This window comes from Coregonus lavaretus (assembly GCF_964263955.1).
Source record: "Coregonus lavaretus genome assembly, chromosome: 31".
Lineage (NCBI taxonomy): Eukaryota > Metazoa > Chordata > Actinopteri > Salmoniformes > Salmonidae > Coregonus > Coregonus lavaretus.
The window spans coordinates 22,616,046-22,634,869 of record NC_140018.1 but is presented as its reverse complement, the minus strand read 5'-3'; the positions used below and the strand labels follow the sequence as shown (position 1 = coordinate 22,634,869).

Here is an 18,824-nt window from a genome sequence, read left to right as displayed (position 1 = left end):
AACAGGGGGAATTTGTTATAATATAATATTATAATATAATATAATATAATAATAATATAATATAATATGCCATTTAGCAGACGCTTTTATCCAAAGCGACTTACAGTCATGTGCGCATACATTTTTACGTATGGGTGGTCCCGGGGTTATGAAAGGCCTCAGGTGGTCGAGGGTAATTGTAGATCCATGATTTGAAAGATTACACTGCTTGTGAAATTGACTGATGTAATAAGCGTTCCAAATAAAGCATACATACCCAGCTCAGTGTTGGTAATTGAGAAAGTCTGAAAGTGTTCGCTGCCATGTGTTTGCTGCCATTCCATTGACTCTGTTCTTAATTCTATTGCGACCCAATGCTAGAAATGTGAAATAAGCAATAAGAAGTGTGCTCCATTATTATGATCCGTCCTCGCCTCAGCAGCCTCCTGTGACATCCACAAATTAATACATACCATACGAAACGTAACATATTATACTAAATGGAGTGTCTCGGATTTACATATAGAATAATACGAAATGCTCTGAGACCAGGTTAGCTAAATTACTCAAATGTAAATATAGCCCCACAGTGGATGTGTCATAATACCCATAAAACTTAGCAGTCAAACAGGGAAATTGTTTCAATTGTTTTTACCCCCACTAATTTTCCCCATAGGTTTTTTTAGAAACACTTAAAATAAGGGCTGTGTTTCCTGTAGGCTTACCCTTGTGTGACGTTTTGATAACCATGTAAATCTCTCTCTGACAAGGTGACGTTTATAAATATATTAGACTCTATTTACTCTCATATTCGAAAATGCAAATTAGCATCAAAGTAGACATCATGTAAGAGTACAAATCCCTGCAAGCTCCTGCACGTCATCTCTAGCTGAAACCTTTGCTAAACAGGTATTGTGTCAATTTAAAACTTGCATAAGACAGTTCACAGAATTGCCAATTTAAATAAATGTAGCCAATTCATTCATTACTACATTTAGCTAACATTAGATTACCTTTGCCTCGAGTTGGCAGTCTCATCCAGATCAACATGGTATTTGTAGTTCTTTATGATAGCTACATTAGCAGCTAATTAGCATTACATTTTTTGCGGGTAAATACAGGTGAATATAGTGAAGTCCCCTTGTCCTAGAGGGTAAGCCTACACGAAACACAGCCCCTATTGTAAGTGTTTCTAAAATCCCCTATGGGAAAAATTTATGGTGTATACTACTTAATCTGAAAATTCCTAAACTGTACTAGTTACATGGTTTATACTCCAGAATGTTTTCTGGCGTTAGTAAAACCAAGGGAATTAAATGGTGTTATTTCCCATTAATTGATACAACTTTGAGGTGAGCAGTGTGTTTGTGATCTGAGTGTTGGCACAGCCCAGTTGCACATAGCCCAGTGCTTGTGTGGCAGAGTGACACATACTGTACCTTGGATTTGCTTTCAATCAAGATTATGTTAATCCACCACAATCTCCTAAACAGGTGCTCAGCACAGAGGCGTGTTCAGTACAGGCTGCATTCCAAAAGGGCACTTCTCCTTTGAATACATGTAGCCCATACTGTACTCTGAGGAATAGGTAAATTTGTGTGTGTGGAGAGGGGATTAGTTCAGCTCTGCCCTGATTTTAGCTGCCCAGCTGGGTTGGTTGGTACAGTGAGGGAAAAAAGTATTTGATCCCCTGCTGATTTTGTACGTTTGCCCACTGACAAAGAAATGATCAGTCTATAATTTTAATGGTAGGCTTATTTGAACAGTGAGAGACAGAATAACAACAACAAAATCCAGAAAAACGCATGTCAAAAATGTTATAAATTGATTTGCATTTTAATGAGGGAAATAAGTATTTGATCACCTCTCAATCAGAAAGATTTCTGGCTCCCAGGTGTCTTTTATACAGGTAACGAGTTGAGATTAGGAGCACACTCTTAAAGGGAGTGCTCCTAATCTCAGTTTGTTACCTGTATAAAAGACACCTGTCCACAGAAGCAATCAATCAATCAGATTCCAAACTCTCCACCATGGCCAAGACAAAGAGCTCTCCAAGGATGTCAGGGACAAGATTGTAGACCTACACAAGGCTGGAATGGGCTACAAGACCATCGTCAAGCAGCTTGGTGAGAAGGTGACAACAGTTGGTGCGATTATTCGCAAATGGAAGAAACACAAAATAACTGTCAATCTCCCTCGGCCTGGGGCTCCATGCAAGAACTCACCTCGTGGAGTTGCAATGATCATGAGAACGGTGAGGAATCAGCCCAGAACTACAAGGGAGGATCTTGTCAATGATCTCAAGGCAGCTGGGACCATAGTCACCAAGAAAACAATTGGTAACACACTACGCCGTGAAGGACTGAAATCCTGCAGGGCCCGCAAGGTCCCCCTGCTCAAGAAAGCACATATACAGGCCCATCTGAAGTTTGCCAATGAACATCTGAATGATTCAGAGGAGAACTGGGTGAAAGTGTTGTGGTCAGATGAGACCAAAATGGAGCTCTTTGGCATCAACTCAACTCCCCGTGTTTGGAGGAGGAGGAATGCTGCCTATGACCCCAAGAACACCATCCCCACCGTCAAACATGGAGGTGGAAACATTATGCTTTGGGAATGTTTTTCTGCTAAGGGGACAGGACAACTTCACCGCATCAAAGGGACGATGGACGGGGCCGTCTGACCTCTGTGATTGCCAAAAAGGGTTTTGCCACCAAGTACTAAGTCATGTTTTGCAGAGGGGTCAAATACTTATTTCCCTCATTAAAATGCAAATCAATTTATAACATTTTTTACATGCGGTTTTCTGGATTTTTTGTTTGTTATTCTGTCTCTCACTGTTCAAATAAACCTACCATTAAAATTATAGACTGATCATGTCTTTGTCAGTGGGCAAATGTACAAAATCAGCAGGGGATCAAATACTTTTTTCCCTCACTGTATATGACAACGATGGTTGACGGTTGCTGTCTGTGAGAAGATACAGTAACAGGACAACTGTCTGAGGGTCCACCAGTGTTGATCACATGATTTGTCTACGGAGCCTTGACCTAATAAGAAAACACTTGCAGAGCCATATTGTGCAATTGCTCGCTACTGTATCGGAGCAGGAAATTCCAGAAGCTTTGCTTCTCAGTTTTCAGTATGAGATAGAAACACTTATCTTCAGCAGTACTCATACAGTAGATGTCTAGTTACATATCACACATCATATGAATTGGTGCTTATTTTGAACAAGACAATCTTTTTTTAAACTATGTCAAACAGAAATAGTGTTGAACTAGTGAACAATTCTCCGAACATAGATAGTCAAAGAAGAATGTCTCTATGGTAGCTATAAAGCTATTATAAACTATCCAAAAAGTAACTCTAAAGAAGTGCAATGATGCACTGTTCTGTTGGTGCCAAAGGTGGCATTTGATCAATACACTATCAAGTGGTGAGTGCTGACCTGTAAAGCCAAAGCTAATTTTAGAGCTACGAAGTAGAGACAGTTGTGTTCAGTTGCCTGTGAATGACAGTTTCATGCTGGAATAAGACAAATCTGAGTAAAGTCATTTTATTAAATCCATAAGTATAACTATCACATAAGAGAGCATAAAAACAATCTTCCAAAAACAGTAGTATGGTCATTCACTGAAAAATAACAAATATGATGAATGGATTGAAACAAAACAAACCCTTTAAATATTGTCTTTGAGTTCTATCGGAAGGAACAATCAAATATACATCAAAACAATCTTCCACAGGTGAAATTCATATGACTTTCACTGGGACTGGGCCTTTGATAACAGATTCACTCATCTTAGCCTTTTTCGCTAAAAATATGGACTGAAATCATTGGGTAAAGAAGCAAATCTAAACGTAAAACATGTCAATGTTCTTTACACTTTGAACATAAATGTTTGCTAAGATTGATGTTTAATTTCCTTGGCTTGAGGTCTATATTGGCTCCTTTAGGTCTCCGTAGATTCTGATTCAGCACCAACAACTCGAAATGACTGTGGTAAGAAAACAGCTTTCCGATTGAATGAAATCAAGACATTGTGCATCTGGATATCGCCACATGAAAAAGGAACTCATCGGGATGCAGTTGTGTACATTTCACATCTGTATTACTCTGGATTATTGACGCTGGTGAAGAAACCTCAGAGGTTTCCTTTAAAAGGTGGGAATTGAACAAGTAACTGTGCTGGAGTTACAGTATAATGCGCACTGTGCGCCATAAGAAATGACCAGATTGAGAAAAGTGCTGTGAGTTGAAGGGACAGATAACAGCAATAGCCAAGGTTGGACACCCAAAGGCACTAAGTGTGGAGATTCCTGTTTAGTGTGATGCAGAAAAATAAGACTGCTATCCTGTAATACTGAATTTCAACATGGGGCTGGTGGCAGCAATATATACATTTACGTTGAAGCTGGAGGTAGAAAATTCAGTACATGATAACACATTGAGGCATAAAGTTACCGAGGACATTTTCTTTAACTCCCCATTTTGAAAGCATGCTGTACCTGGCCTCCAGTCATCCTCTGGTGTGTATATTGTCAAATGGCATTAATCATAGTCAAGAAAACATACATCTAAACAGATCAACCTCCTGTATTACAAAACATTCTTGATATAGTGTAACATAAGAAAGAAAAAAAAAAACTGTCTAGGAGCATCTAGAAGAACATTGCACAGTATCATTCCTAAAACTCATTACAATTCAGCAAATGTGCGTCAATTATACTCTTTGGTTTGCGTACCACAAACACATGAATTGTGGACCAATTTACACAAAAAAAGTCAGGATTCACACGCAGAATTTCACTTCAAGAATGCACTTTCTAGCCTGTATTATTTTGATGAGCAGTCTATGCAGCTAAATGTTGAGTGCAGACTTGAGATAGGTGTCAGTTGGCTATGGAAGACTGTAATGGACAGAATTGCCAAACATGTACTAAATGCATGTCGTAGTGGGGTCAACATATTATAAATTCATAATGAGTACCCTGTATTGATTTGTTAAATGCAAACAATGGTTACGATGGTGATATCTGTACTTAATTCGACAATCCAGTTTCATTGAAGAACTGTTAACTGAAAAGGTATGGAGAGCCACAGCACAATATGAAATGAAGCATACCATAGGGCTTCGGAGAAGCACATGCTTACTTAGCCCGGTCTAAAACCATTCCAGAAGTAAGCGTTTCCAGCATTTTAATACTTTTTTCACATTTCTATACTTTTCTCCAGTCTACACCACACAAACCAGTAACAGTCAAAGTTGCCACTACATGCCATCTAAAAGTTGATTTCCTCCATCACTGATTGCAGGGACAGGACTCGCATCCCTTTTGTTTATCAAGACCTTCCCAGTCTCTGGGATTTCAACCCTGTAAACATTGTGATGACAGAGCTTGGAAGTACTCACAACCAATCATTTAAAAAAATACTCAAAATGTTCATAGTAATAGGAGAACAAAAATGACCATATTATAATTTATAATAAATAATGAACCTTGGTTTATATATTTGTATGAAAATGTCTGCTGAAAAATTACTATAAGCCAGCAAAACAAAATGCATGGCACAGCTCTTTATAAAAAAAAATAAAGCATATTGCCTCAAACGTGTGGAGTCAAGCTTTGGAGCCAAACAGCTCAGCTCTTGGGTCTCTCAGATGGTGATGTGGAAAGAGTCTCCTAGCCAGGAGTCCTTGCTAGTCCCGTTTTTGGGAGATGTAGCCTCACTTCCCTCCGGTTGGTCAGTTGGTGTTGTGCTGGTCTCTTGGTAGTATTCATCATCTTCATCGAAGTAGCCATTCTCTATCCCGTGCGCGGCACTGAGGTCATGGCAACTGCCCTTGTACTCCTGGATTGACTCATGGAGGGACCAGAGCTGACACAGCAAAGACATATCCTGCTGACGCAACCCCACCTGGAAAAAACAAAATTAAACCAGAATTATTTCAAGTTTTCACAAAAGGGTGTTTTGTACTATACCTAGGTCTAAATTTGAGAGAAGACAAAAATGAGCAGATGGTGCTTCATGCCTAGCCCAATATTGGACAAAAGGAACCTGACATTACTCCGTAGTCGTTGGGTTGAGAAGAAGCAGTCTACGAATCTAAATGTTCTGTTTAAAAGGCGAATTGGTTCTGGAAGTGAAAACAGCCAAATTCTCCATCTAAACGTGAATCGGTTCCCAATTGTGGTATGGTTCTAGAAACATAAATCCCCCTACTGTCATAATATATCAAAAATAATTTCACAAATGCAAAATACACACTTACTGTACACGTAACCGGTTTTAAACAGTTGCAGCCGAAAGTATTTTTCAGTGACATGTTTGTGGCGTCTGTCTTCCGCAGATAACGAATTAGACGCAGATAGCTAATTAGTACAGGTGGTTCAATCGGTCTTCCATATGTTTTCCGTAAACAAGTGCTGTAACATGGAAATATGGTCGTGTGGGAACCCTAACCCTATAAAGTTCTGTATCCATTTTTTATTTTTTTAAGTCTTGCGTATAATATCTCCTTCATATTATAAATGAGAAGGTCCTTATGTTTCCAAAACCGTACCGCAAGTGATGCCAGTTAATGTTCAGACCGAGGGTCGCGACTCCCCCCTACAGAAGCTAGTTTAAAGTTGTGTAATGGAACAGTCATGATCAAGGGCTACTTCATGCCTTTAGCTATAAATATTTGCTTCTCTCCATTCAAATCAATAAATATTAATCCCATTAGAGAATAGGCCTACAGTGAGGCTGAAAGAAAGTTTGATTTGTAAACCTTCAAATAGCTACTCATACGGAAACATCTGTTCACACAAATCAATTTAGTATAGACTGTAGGCTATCAAAGAAAACCAAACTGGCACCAAATCCTACAAGTAATAACAATGTATCAATGTTTCATTGTTGTCATGTCACCGTTGAGTATTGGCTACAGTGTTGCAAATCTTATCACAGAAATTGGCAACTGCCAGTGTCAAATTTCTGTTTACATGTTTTAGCTGACTATAAGAGCTAGTGTACTAATTAGACCATGAATTAATTAAGTCATTTTGGAGTAATTTCGTGATTGTCAGAACAGCTGCTGCTCTCATATGATTTCACCATTCTGCCTTGTAAAACGAGAAGAAAAACAACCCCATCACGATCCTGTTTGCAATTATAAATCACATCCCCTCCACTTACCATTTCTTTTCGGAGGAGTGCTAAAGCCGCATCAAGGTTGGCCGGTTTATTCGCAAGCAGATTGTCGGAATTGTTTCGCCCACGGCTAAGGTCGTCTTGGATCATGGTTTTCTTTGCATACATCCTTTCCATCTCTCTCCAAGACCCGCCGCTTGAATTGAGCAAGCCGCTTAAGCTCTTCGGCAGTGGGGGTAGCCCCTCAATGCAGGCCAGTGTTCCGCCCGCTGTGCCATTCGCCGATTTGCCGTTCATCGTTATACCTTTTTACGTTAAATTCAATATTTTTAGTGGGAAGAAGTTTTAGTGTTTATAAATAACCACATTCGGGAAAGAAATTCGCCTCTCCGACGAGCACCATGCAAATCATTCGTTAACGCCAACAGCCGTAATCTGCTTTATAGCTCTGGCTGACTCGCACTTCCTGTCCCTTTAACACAGTTCCAGGCTGATTGGGCGTCACCCACGGTGACGGACAGGAAATGGGGGTTGAATATTTATAACCTTTACCAGTATTTTTTTGGGGGGGGGGGGGGGTTAGAGACGCTCCTACCTAATTCATGCGATTTATTGCTGAAGTGAGTCACAGCTCTACAGTGTGGGGATTTCATTTATTTATAAGACAATTGGCTGCATTCACACAGGCACAATTTTCACTAATTGGTATTTTGACCAATCAGACAGGCTCTGAAAAAGAGCTGCTGTGAAAAGATCTGATGTGATTGGTCAAAAGGCCAACTTGTGAAAAAATGTCAGACCTGGACTGCCTGTGTAAACGCAACCAATGATGATGAGGAACCACCAAATAGACATCATTTAATATTTCATCAAATGAAAGTTATCAAGCTAATTTTCTTGAAAGTCTCTTGTGGGATTTAAGTGCATTGATATAATGTTGCACACTTCGCAAAGAAACAAACATGACATATGCTACATGAATACCGCTGAGAATAGTTCAAAAGGCATTACTCAGGGTAAGGTCATCATGACATGTGTCTGCAGAACAAAGGTGTCACTATGGACAGATGGTGGGTTTTCCAACCATGGTCCTGTTTCATTAACAGCCCCTTAACAAAGAGACAAAGCCCACCCAACAGAGGCACATGTGGCCTATACAAGGGCAGATGTCATTGAAGAAGCAAGGTCTCAACAAATGGTGTAATTTTAAACATGAAAAACTAAATAATCGATTTATTCCCTTAATTAAAAAACATTATTTTATACTCTATGAATTGGCAGTGCATCAATATGAGTTTAAATGTACTTTGATGATGCACTGCACAGTCAAGACAAGGACAGTTAGTGAGTGACTACCCATTAGGCCTTCCTAAGTGTTGGTGCCTTTTGACTGCAGTGCACTCAAGCTGTGGACATGTTCTTTAAATACAGGCTAGAGATAACAGGTGCAACTCATCTTCTTAACTTATCTTCTCAAGACAAGCAAATCTTCTCATTTGCTTATCTTCTCCCTAAAATGCATTGTATGCTATTTTTCACTGTGCTAATCTTCTGGGATGTCCTCAGAATCTTGCAGGTCAGGAGGAGCAGATGTTGTGAGATACAGCTGCCTGCCTCATTGTTGTGCCTTGAACTCTACTGCCCTCCCTCTCTGCCCCTCTGCCATGACATAGCTAACCCCACTGTCTCTGCATTTTCCTTCCCTAAATAACATATGCCTTGATTTTATTCCAGGATAAACCAGAAACCACTCAGGGAAAAACATTCCTTGGTACATGTTAAGACCACAGACACAAATAACCCCATTGGTATTATATTGCACAAGCAGGTTTTCTTTTCGGAAACTGTCATTGCTCTCTTGGCCCGGTCTAGATACAGTGAGGGAAAAAAGTATTTGATACCCTGCTGATTTTGTACGTTTGCCCACTGACAAAGACATGATCAGTCTATAATTTTAATGGTAGGTTTATTTGAACAGTGAGAGACAGAATAACAACAAAATAATCCAGAAAAACGCATGTCAAAAATGTTATAAATTGATTTGCATTTTAATGAGGGAAATAAGTATTTGACCCCTCTGCAAAACATGACTTAGTACTTGGTGGCAAAACCCTTTTTGGCAATCACAGACGTTTCTTGTAGTTGGCCACCAGGTTTGCACACATCTCAGGAGGGATTTTGTTCCACTCCTCTTTGCAGATCTTCTCCAAGTCATTAAGGTTTCGAGGCTGACGTTTGGCAACTCGAACCTTCAGCTCCCTCCACAGATTTTCTATGGGATTAAGGTCTGGAGACTGGCTAGGCCACTCCAAGACCTTAATGTGCTTCTTCTTGAGCCACTCCTTTGTTGCCTTGGCCGTGTGTTTTGGGTCATTGTCATGCAGGAATACCCATCCACGACCCATTTTCAATGCCCTGGCTGAGGGAAGGAGGTTCTCACCCAAGATTTGACGGTACATGGCGCCATCCATCATCCCTTTGATGCGGTGAAGTTGTCCTGTCCCCTTAGCAGAAATACACCCCCAAAGCATAATGTTTCCACCTCCATGTTTGACGGTGGGGATGGTGTTCTTGGGGTCATAGGCAGCATTCCTCCTCCTCCAAACACGGCGAGTTGAGTTGATGCCAAAGAGCTCGATTTTGGTCTCATCTGACCACAACACTTTCACCTAGTTCTCCTCTGAATCATTCAGATGTTCATTGGCAAACGTCAGACGGGCCTGTATATGTGCTTTCTTGAGCAGGGGGACCTTGCGGGCACTGCAGGATTTCAGTCCTTCACGGCGTAGTGTGTTACCAATTGTTTTCTTGGTGACTATGGTCCCAGCTGCCTTGAGATCCTTGACAAGATCCTCCCGTGTAGTTCTGGGCTGATTCCTCACGGTTCTCATGATCATTGCAACTCCACGAGGTGAGATCTTGCATGGAGCCCCAGGCCGAGGGAGATTGACAGTTAATTTGTGTTTCTTCCATTTGCAAATAATCGCACCAACTGTTGTCACCTTCTCACCAAGCTGCTTGGCGATGGTCTTGTAGCCCATTCCAGCCTTGTGTAGGTCTACAATCTTGTCCCTGACATCCTTGGAGAGCTCTTTGGTCTTGGCCATGGTGGAGAGTTTGGAATCTGATTGATTGTTTCTGTGGACAGGTGTCTTTTATACAGGCAACAAGCTGAGATTAGGAGCACTCCCTTTAAGAGTGTGCTCCTAATCGCAGCTCGTTACCTGTATAAAAGACACCAGGGAGCCAGAAATCTTTCTGATTGAGAGGGGGTCAAATACTTATTTCCCTCATTAAAATGCAAATAAATTTATAACATTTTTTACATGCGTTTTTCTGGATTTCTTTGTTGTTATTCTGTCTCTCACTGTTCAAATAAACCTACCATTAAAATTATAGACTGATCATTTCTTTGTCAGTGGGCAAACGTACAAAATCAGCAGGGGATCAAATACTTTTTTCCCTCACTGTATATCCCCATAAAACCTTCCTGTACTTTTTGAATGTGAATCAAAAGACCATTCTCAACAATGCTCTATGCCCTTGGAGAGGCAGGAAATCTATTCAAAAGCATCTAAGCATGTAAGGGTATTGAAGTATATGTGTCTGAGAATGTGATTTTTCAGTCAAATGAATTAGTGTAGTTATATGATTAAATGGTATTTGAGACCATCTTATTGATTTCTATTAGTCTGCCATTGTAGTCTGACTTTGAGGAAGGAGGACTATGAAAAGTAATATTCAGTCAAAATACACATAAAGGGTATGTAAGAACATTTTATTTCCAAATAAATGAAGCCCTTCATAAACATTCCTATTAAAACATGAACCTTGGTCTTATTTCGGCAGAAACAAAACAAATTCAACATTCCACTTAACATTTATATCAGTAGCACACATGCAGAAAATAATCTGCAAATACATTAATACTATTTCAATGATGATATTACTAATGTAAAGAAAAAAACAAGACAACTAAAACACGAAATAGCTTCAATAACAGCCTTGTTACTGGTTGGCTACACACTACTACTACTGATAATTTACAGAGGCTTTAGTGAAATTCACATTAGTGCTTTCCATTGAACAAGGCATTAAACTATTGTTGATGACATGAGTCAACACATGCCCTTGTAAAATACTTGACCCTGTTGAATGTGACGAATTCTAAGGCCTAGAGAAGTGAATTGCAAGCACGTGTGAAATTCAATACTGCCTGATCAGCATACCAGGCAGACACTTTCCAAATTCAAGACTGCAGCAAATTGCCTATGTAATGGCAACATTGCCTTGACCCATCAAGTAAAGTGGTTATCCCACTGGCTATAGGGTGAATGCACCAATTTGTGAGTCGCTCTGGATAAGAGCGTCTGCTAAATGACGTAAATGTGCCCTTGAGCAAGGCACTTAACCCTAATTGCTCCTGTAAGTCGCTCTGGATAAGAGCGTCTGCTAAATGACTAAAATGTCAATGTAAAGTGGCACCAATTAAATCAATTCTTCCTGAGCGAGGACCTTTCCAGTGCTAAAACATTTGGAGAGTTTTCTTAAAAACATGGTAATTGATCAAAGTTTCAGGAAATATTTACATGGATCTACTAAGGCACAAGTCTCTCTGCAAAATATCATAAACTTAACAACTTAAAAAGAAAAGCAAAGTCACCTGGTGCAGTCCAGATGTTCTTCTTTAAGACTAAAACCAACAGGGTTTTTCCAGAGGGTTTTACATGATGTAGGAGATGCAAACTGGAAAACTGCATTTCTAATTACAGCAGTACTACATGAGATACAAATGATATTTCAACTTATTAGCAAAACCGACTTTGAATTGAAGGAAACAAACTCTATAAACATCACCTATGCTTAGACTTGTTAGAGGTTGTGCAATATAAAACAGCTGCTGGGCTTTCTCCTCACATTTCAGTTTTCTCACGAGAGACAGGAATCTAAATGTGCATTGATTTTTGACTCTTGCACCTTGGCTTGGCATACAGGGCAGCTGACGTTCACAGTAAGGCTTGCAGAGCTGTCAGTGTTGTTCTGAACTGCAGGATGGGCTGCTGGGGTAGTCGGCCTGGCAATGTCCTCCCTTGTACCCCTGGACGTTGATGACTCACCAATTGTTTGCTGAAAGAAGTCAAAGATGTGAGCAGAGGTGCGGTCTTCCCAAGGCCTCTTCCTAGAACCTGGAATGTTGACGCCACTAGGCTTTTTAGGGCCTTTAAAATATTTGGAGGGGTGAGGCTCGGTGGACACAACAGGATTTGATGCGGCCGGAACACCAGAGTAATGGCTGTGCAGTTGTCTGATGTCTGAGGAACTGGCAGCTTTGGCTGGTTGTCCAAACTTCAAACTACCCACAGATGAAGATGCACTTTTGGTCTCAGCTGGTGGATTTGAGACAGTGGAGGTACTAGAACTAGCTGCACGTCCAGACTTCCAGCCACTGGTATTAAAGAGGTCTTGGACAGACCTTTGCTCTGTTTTGGTCTTTAAAGCGTCTGAGGAGTCACTATGTGGCTTGGTCACAGTGGTGTTGGATTTGTAAATCCTAACAGGTGAGCCACTGATGTTGACAAATGCCTTGGTGTTGCTGACAGATTTTTTAACAGTGGGTTTCGGTCCTCTGAATGGACCGTGTGCTCCCCCTGCTATGGAGGTTGTGGTGCTTGTAGTCCCCTTCTTCTGTGGGCGGCTCAGACCTGGCCGTCCAGGCGAGTTGATTCCTTTTGCCGTCGCCTGAGCTGGAGGTGACAGCACAAGCCTGGGAGACGCAGGAGTAGTGAGGGTTGTTGTGGGACTGTTGACAAGAGGTTTCTTGAGTTGAAATGACGATGGCTGTGAACTCCCTCCAAGCAGAAAGCCTTTGCCACTGAATGGGATGATATTCCTTATGTCCTGTAAACCAGAGCCTGAGAAAAACATTGAAAATAAAATATAGATTCACCAAGACACATTCACTAAGCCATATTTTTAATTATAAATGATTTTACTGCTCTCAGCATTCATCAGATGAGAAAGAGACATGTATTACCTGCAGTAGCTGTACTGGAAGGCTTGCTGTTGCTTGTGGGCTTGTCTGTAGGCTTCTTGTCTTTGCTGGTGTCTGTCTTGCCTTGGCTGTTGTCAGTCTTCTTGCCTTTCTTTCCATAACCCTCCGGCTCCTTGACCTTGGTATAGTTGCCCCCACAGGAGCGCAGGTGGTCCCCCCACCATGTGTCTTGGGCTGAGGGGGCACGGTTCATTGCCCTCTTCACGTATCCAAAGTAGGGCTTGCGAGTCTGACAGGGCCCATCACAGCGCCACCAGTGCTGACGGTAGAGATCCACTTCATCATGGAAAGTGTGATAGACCTGGTGGAACACAGTTGATTCAGAAGTCAGATGCATATCAACACAAAGTACAATTTGACAGTTGACATTGACCGGACACAGAAGAACCTACTGTGATTTTAGTCCCAGTAGCTTGGTTGATTCTGTCCATGTGCTTGCAGAACTCAGGTCCATGCCCATCACGATCTCTGTTGTTTTGAGTCACGAAGAGCAGTGCATGGATCATCTCATGCAGAAGTGTCTGGAATAATTAACAGAGTATTTTTCATGTTATGCTATACTGAAGAAATGCCACCACAGCCACTTTGCATGTGTTAAATCTTATACAATTACCCTCAATCTGAGAAGGTTCAGGTTGGTTAGTCAAAGTACCTGTACAAGATCCCGACGGGGTCTGAGTTTCAGTAAAGGCTCACTGAGTCGAATAGAACACAGTCCACCTCGTCCTTCATAAGAACACACACCTGCGCACCTACAATTGAAGATTTTATGAGGAGACAGGCATTGAATAATATAACATAAGGGAATACTCTAACCACAAGAGAACAATCACAGGTCGAGTTATACATGGACAGTGAATGGGCAACATTTTTGTAATGTATGAGCTCCAATCATAAACATGTGAATCATATCTGATGATTGATACAACAATGACTTACAGTGTCATTCGGGGGCTCCATTTGACTTCCACACCACTGAGCTTTCTCCAGAAGAACGTGTCATTGAACTCCAGGAACATTGCCCTCACATCTGGGCTTGGGTCAAGCGTCTCCCACGACTCATCCACGATTGACATCGGTTTCTCGGGGGCAATAGATGGAGGTGAATAGGGGATGACATCGCTGCTAGACTCAACTTTCCGTTTTTTGTTGGTTTGGCCACTGCTGTTGTCATTATTTGTTGTATATGTGGATGCCTCGGAATTAAACTGCTCTTGCAGCTGAATGGCAAGCAGGAAATCTTCATCCATGTTCAACTACTGATGAATGAACAGATCATTCAAGTTAGATGGATATTGAATAGCTAAATTAGCTAGCTTGTGATGTAACGTTCCTAGCTAAATAGCTAGCCAGTTGGCTAATGAACGCACCAAAACCCAATTCATATATGATTTGGCGCTGGATAGCTCTAACTTTAGCAACCATCAGTTGACTGTCATCGCGGTCTAATAAATATGATTGTCATATATATCTACGTAAGCGTACCTCAATATCCAGCTTAAGTTAAATGTAGATTCATTTCGGTAATTGTTTAGGTAGTTAATGGGCAATACTACAGAGAAAATGATCTCCTTTTCAAAATACTTCCTGTTTACGTGCCTTCCTAGTTTACGTCTGATTTCCTTCATTCTATGGTGCTGTTGGGAATTCTGGGATACGTTATTCCGCCACAGTAGCACTCGCGAATAAATGTCGTCAAACTTAACAGTTACTCGGGATTTTGTATAATTACACTGAAATGAAATAAAATCTATAAAATACAAATGTTGACTGTAATTTTGATCTCTCAATATGACTATCACAATTAATTTTTATTTATTTTATTTGACATTCTTTTTTTTTTTTACCCATTGACGTTCTACTGGCCACCTAATTTACGTCTCGTGACGTTTTGGGCAAAGATGTTGTTCTGTCTGTGTTTTGGGTGTTAACCTAGTTCCTGTTAGCGCAGCAGCTAAAAAAAAAAACACATATTTATGTATATTAATCAGAAGAAGACACCCAGTAACTTGGGAGATGGCAGATCAGGCGAACAGACTGCGCAAGCAGTTAGAATCAGCTAATTTCGACCCGCAGAATTATGTCCAGCGTCTCTCACAACAATCTGATGGCGACAGAGATTTGCAGGAACATCGTCAAAAAATACAGACCCTGGCAGGTGAAACGGCTCAAAACCTGAAGAAAAATGTCTACAAGAATTACAGACAGTTCATCGAAACTGCCAAAGAGATTTCATACTTGGAGAGTGAGATGTAACAACTGAGTCATATTTTGACAGAGCAGAAAAGTATCATGGAGAGCATTACCCAGTCTTTGCTCTCAACAGATAAGGATGAAACTGCAAAGGAGATGCTGGCAGCATTCCCTAAAGACACAGAGGAAGTGAAACAGAGAACACTGACTACACTGCTTGAGAAAGTGGAGGGGTGCAAAAACATTATGGACACCCCAGGCAGATATTTAGTGTACAATGGCGACCTGGTTGAATATGATGTGGACAACATGGCACAACTTCGAAAAGTGCATGCCTTACTGATGAATGACTGCCTTCTCATTGCCACCTGGTTAGCGAATCGCTGTGGGGACAGTGAAGTACAAATACAATGCACTGTATGATCTGGAGAGCTTTGCCATTGTCAACGTGAAGGACCACCCCTCAATGAAGGACATGTTCAAAATCCTGATGTTCCCCGAAAGCTGCATATTTCAGGCAGAGAACAGCAAGATTAAAAAGGAGTGGCTGGAGATCCTTAATGAGACCAAGAAAAACAAAGTGACAAAAGAAGAACACAAGAAGGAAGAGGTAGAGGTTCCCAACTCACCTGTCCAGACGCCTCGGTTTTGACCAACCCTTTTGACTCAGAGGAGACTGTGGATCTGAGCTTGGAGTTGATCCAGGAGCTTTCCGAGGACCTGGACATGTGCATTGCCCAGCGGGACTTTGAAGGTGCCGTAGACCTCCTCGACAAGCTGAATGAGTACCTGAAGGACCAGCCTGTCAATCTGAGGGTGAAATACCTCCGGGTGAAGGTGGATGAGCGTGTCCGACAGCTGACGGAGGTGCTGGTGTTTGAGCTCTCTCCTGACCGTTCCCTCCGCGGGGGACCCAAAGCGAGCTGTCGGGCCATGTCTCAGTTAATCCGGATGGGGCAGCCCACCAAAGCCTGTGAGCTCTTCCTTAAGAACCGAGCCGCTGCTGTGCAGACCACCATCCGCCAGCTGCGCGTTGAGGGGGCTACTCTGCTCTACATACACAAGCTTTGCAACATCTTCTTCACAAGCCTGCTGGAGACTGCCAAATAATTTGAGTTTGACTTTGCCGGTAACACAGGCTGCTACTCTGCATTTGTGGTCTGGTCCCGGTCATCCATGAAGACATTTGTGGATGCCTTCAGTGGGCAGGTGTTTGACAGCAAGGAGAGCCTCTCCACTGCCGCTGAGTGTGTCAAGGTGGCCAAGGAGCACTGCAAGCAGCTCAGTGAGATCGGCCTGGACCTCACCTTCACGCTGCAGTCCCTCCTGGTCAAAGACATCAAGGCAGCCCTGCAGAGCTACAAGGAGATCATTATTGAGGCCACCAAGCACCGCAACTCTGAGGAGATGTGGAGGAAGATGAACCTGATGACTCTGGAGGCTCTGACCAAGCTGAAGGAGGAAATGCGCAGCTGTGGTATGAGCAGCTTCAATCAGTATACAGGAGACGACTGCTGGGTCAACCTCAGCTACCCCATCGTGGCCTTCACCAAACAGATGATGGCTTTTCTGGAGGAGGGGCTGAAGCTCTACTTCCCAGAGCTGCACATGGTGCTGCTGGAGAGCCTGAGGGAGATCATCCTTGTGGCTGTGCAGCACATTGATTACAACCTACGGTGTGAACAGGAGGCAGAGAAGAAAGCCTTCATTCTTCAAAATGCAGCCTTCCTGCACGATACTGTACTCCCTGTGGTGGAGAAGAGGTTTGAGGAAGGAGTGGGGAAACCTGCTAAGCAGTTACAAGACTTGAGAAAAAGTGCACGGCCCATTCGTGTCAATCCTGATAGTACTATGTCTCAGGTCTAGTGGGTGGATGATAACCTGGTGTGAACAGCACTTTGATGACACTGTTGAACTTCAAATCATTGGCCAGAATTTATTAAATCGATTTATTCTGTCGTAGAGGCTATTCAGTGATAATTCTTTCTGTTTATTGTGATGTTGAAGAAAATGACATCGAGATAGTTTGTGATTTTGAATTTCCCATATTTTTCCTATGCTTGATGATATAGCATTACGAATAGAAGGCTAACTGCAATAGGATGACTGATTCATGTATTAACCTAATGCATTGACAATGGTATTGATTTGTACAAATGCGCCTCTGAAAAACACTATGGTATCACACAAATTCTCTCACAAAATAACAATTTTGTCCAGTTTACTGAAAAAACTATTTGTTTATATATATATTTAACCAAATGGTGAAAAATGATTTTGACTTTATAATATAGCTTTGGACCTAGGCTTGAGTGTTTAAAAACAAAAAACAGATCAGGGGATTTTTTAAATCTACAATATTTGACACTATAATATTTTTATATTATATTTTTCATATCCCCAATGAAGATTTTCAGAACAAAGCCTCAAATAACCCTTTTGTTATTTCTGAATAAAATAGGGGTTTTATTTTCAATGTTTTCCATCATAACAGATAACAAAAAATTATAACCTTGTAACATGACATTGAATTTCACATAGAAAATCTCATGATAATGGATTAGATATTCAAAATATTTCAATGGGTTGAAATTTGTGACCTGCCTTGAACTCACTCTGATGATGGCGGGTTGAAAAACAACTGAGTTTCAGATAAAAGCCCTTATCCCTTTGATTTATTTTCTTCCTTATATTGTTACATTCCTAGAGAACATAGAACATATAATTAATCAAATATTCACAAATGACCCTTGAACTACAAGCAGGGATTAGGCTATGGGAGTGAAGCTTGCTTTTGGGGATAACCTGACCTCACCCCACCCCTTCAAATCTTCTAACTGCAGTTCTGAGAAAGGTTTCACGTTTGATTAGTCGTATGTGTGGGATACGCACGGTATACATCGTCCAACTAAATGCTTACTAGCACGTTCCTTCTCGACAATGCAACAACAATAAGAAATAATAAAAGATAAGAATACATACATAGGTATAATACAGGAAGGCACAATTTATAGTCCAATATTTACACGTGTATTGGAGAAAGGACACCAAGAGTGCTGATTTGTCTAGGATGCTCTTCAGCCACTTGCTGAGTGGTTAATTTTGACCAAACCAAATAGACCATTGAAACTTATTGTAACATAAACTCACATAGTAGGCAAGGTGATAAATCATATTCTGTGTGATAAAGCTCTTCAACAGCCAATTATCTTCCATTTGAAATAACTGCTATGGATTTGATTGACATTTTTGGGGAGAAAGGAATTCTGGCATCCCGGAGTTGTGACAGCTACCATATTTCCTGCATAATTGGAATCAAAGATTAATCTTGAAATCATTCAATTAAAGATAGCCTAGTCTTTTTTTGATTGTCTAATTTGGGAGTGTGTCATACAAAGCATGAATTATGAATTGTTCATGTTGTGGTGTTTTTCCCATTGTATGAAGCAATTAGAATCC

At 41.2% G+C, this 18,824-nt stretch overlaps 2 protein-coding genes and 1 pseudogene across 3 annotated transcripts; 1 reads left to right on the top strand and 2 right to left on the bottom strand.

The window, feature by feature from the left end:
• Nucleotides 1-3,522: 3,522 nt before the first annotated feature.
• LOC311106562 (protein FAM89A-like) lies at nt 3,523-7,556 on the bottom strand. Its single transcript, XM_084148942.1, has 2 exons — nt 7,166-7,556; nt 3,523-5,902 (listed from the first exon to the last, which is right to left on the bottom strand). The coding sequence occupies exons 1-2, from the start codon at nt 7,415-7,417 to the stop codon at nt 5,642-5,644; spliced, it is 513 nt and encodes a 170-aa protein (XP_084005068.1). The 5' UTR covers nt 7,418-7,556; the 3' UTR covers nt 3,523-5,641.
• Nucleotides 7,557-10,879: 3,323 nt separating this feature from the next.
• On the bottom strand, nt 10,880-14,730 carry LOC311106382 (DNA-dependent metalloprotease SPRTN-like). The gene is made up of 6 exons (XM_084148716.1): nt 14,658-14,730; nt 14,112-14,431; nt 13,825-13,924; nt 13,565-13,693; nt 13,155-13,473; nt 10,880-13,032 (listed from the first exon to the last, which is right to left on the bottom strand). Exons 2-6 carry the CDS (start codon nt 14,420-14,422, stop codon nt 12,050-12,052), a joined length of 1,842 nt encoding a protein of 613 aa, XP_084004842.1. The 5' UTR covers nt 14,423-14,431; nt 14,658-14,730; the 3' UTR covers nt 10,880-12,049.
• A 416-nt stretch (nt 14,731-15,146) lies between these two features.
• LOC311107139 (exocyst complex component 8-like) lies at nt 15,147-17,355 on the top strand (annotated as a pseudogene). The gene has a single exon. The product of its transcript is annotated as an exocyst complex component 8-like (transcript).
• The last annotated feature ends 1,469 nt before the right edge of the window (nt 17,356-18,824 follow it).

Bases quoted from the DNA above. Each gene is read 5' to 3' on its own strand.
- LOC311106382 (XM_084148716.1), bottom strand. From the start codon at position 14,422: ATGGATGAAGATTTCCTGCTTGCCATTCAGCTGCAAGAGCAGTTTAAT. The intron at 13,474-13,564 runs GTAGGTTCTTCT...GTGTTCCACCAG, and splicing joins CTACTGGGACTAAAATCACA to GTCTATCACACTTTCCATGA. The intron at 13,033-13,154 runs GTAATACATGTC...TGTTTTTCTCAG, and splicing joins TTCCAGTACAGCTACTGCAG to GCTCTGGTTTACAGGACATA.
- LOC311106562 (XM_084148942.1), bottom strand. From the start codon at position 7,417: ATGAACGGCAAATCGGCGAATGGCACAGCGGGCGGAACACTGGCCTGC. The intron at 5,903-7,165 runs GTAAGTGGAGGG...TGTTTTTTCCAG, and splicing joins CACTCCTCCGAAAAGAAATG to GTGGGGTTGCGTCAGCAGGA.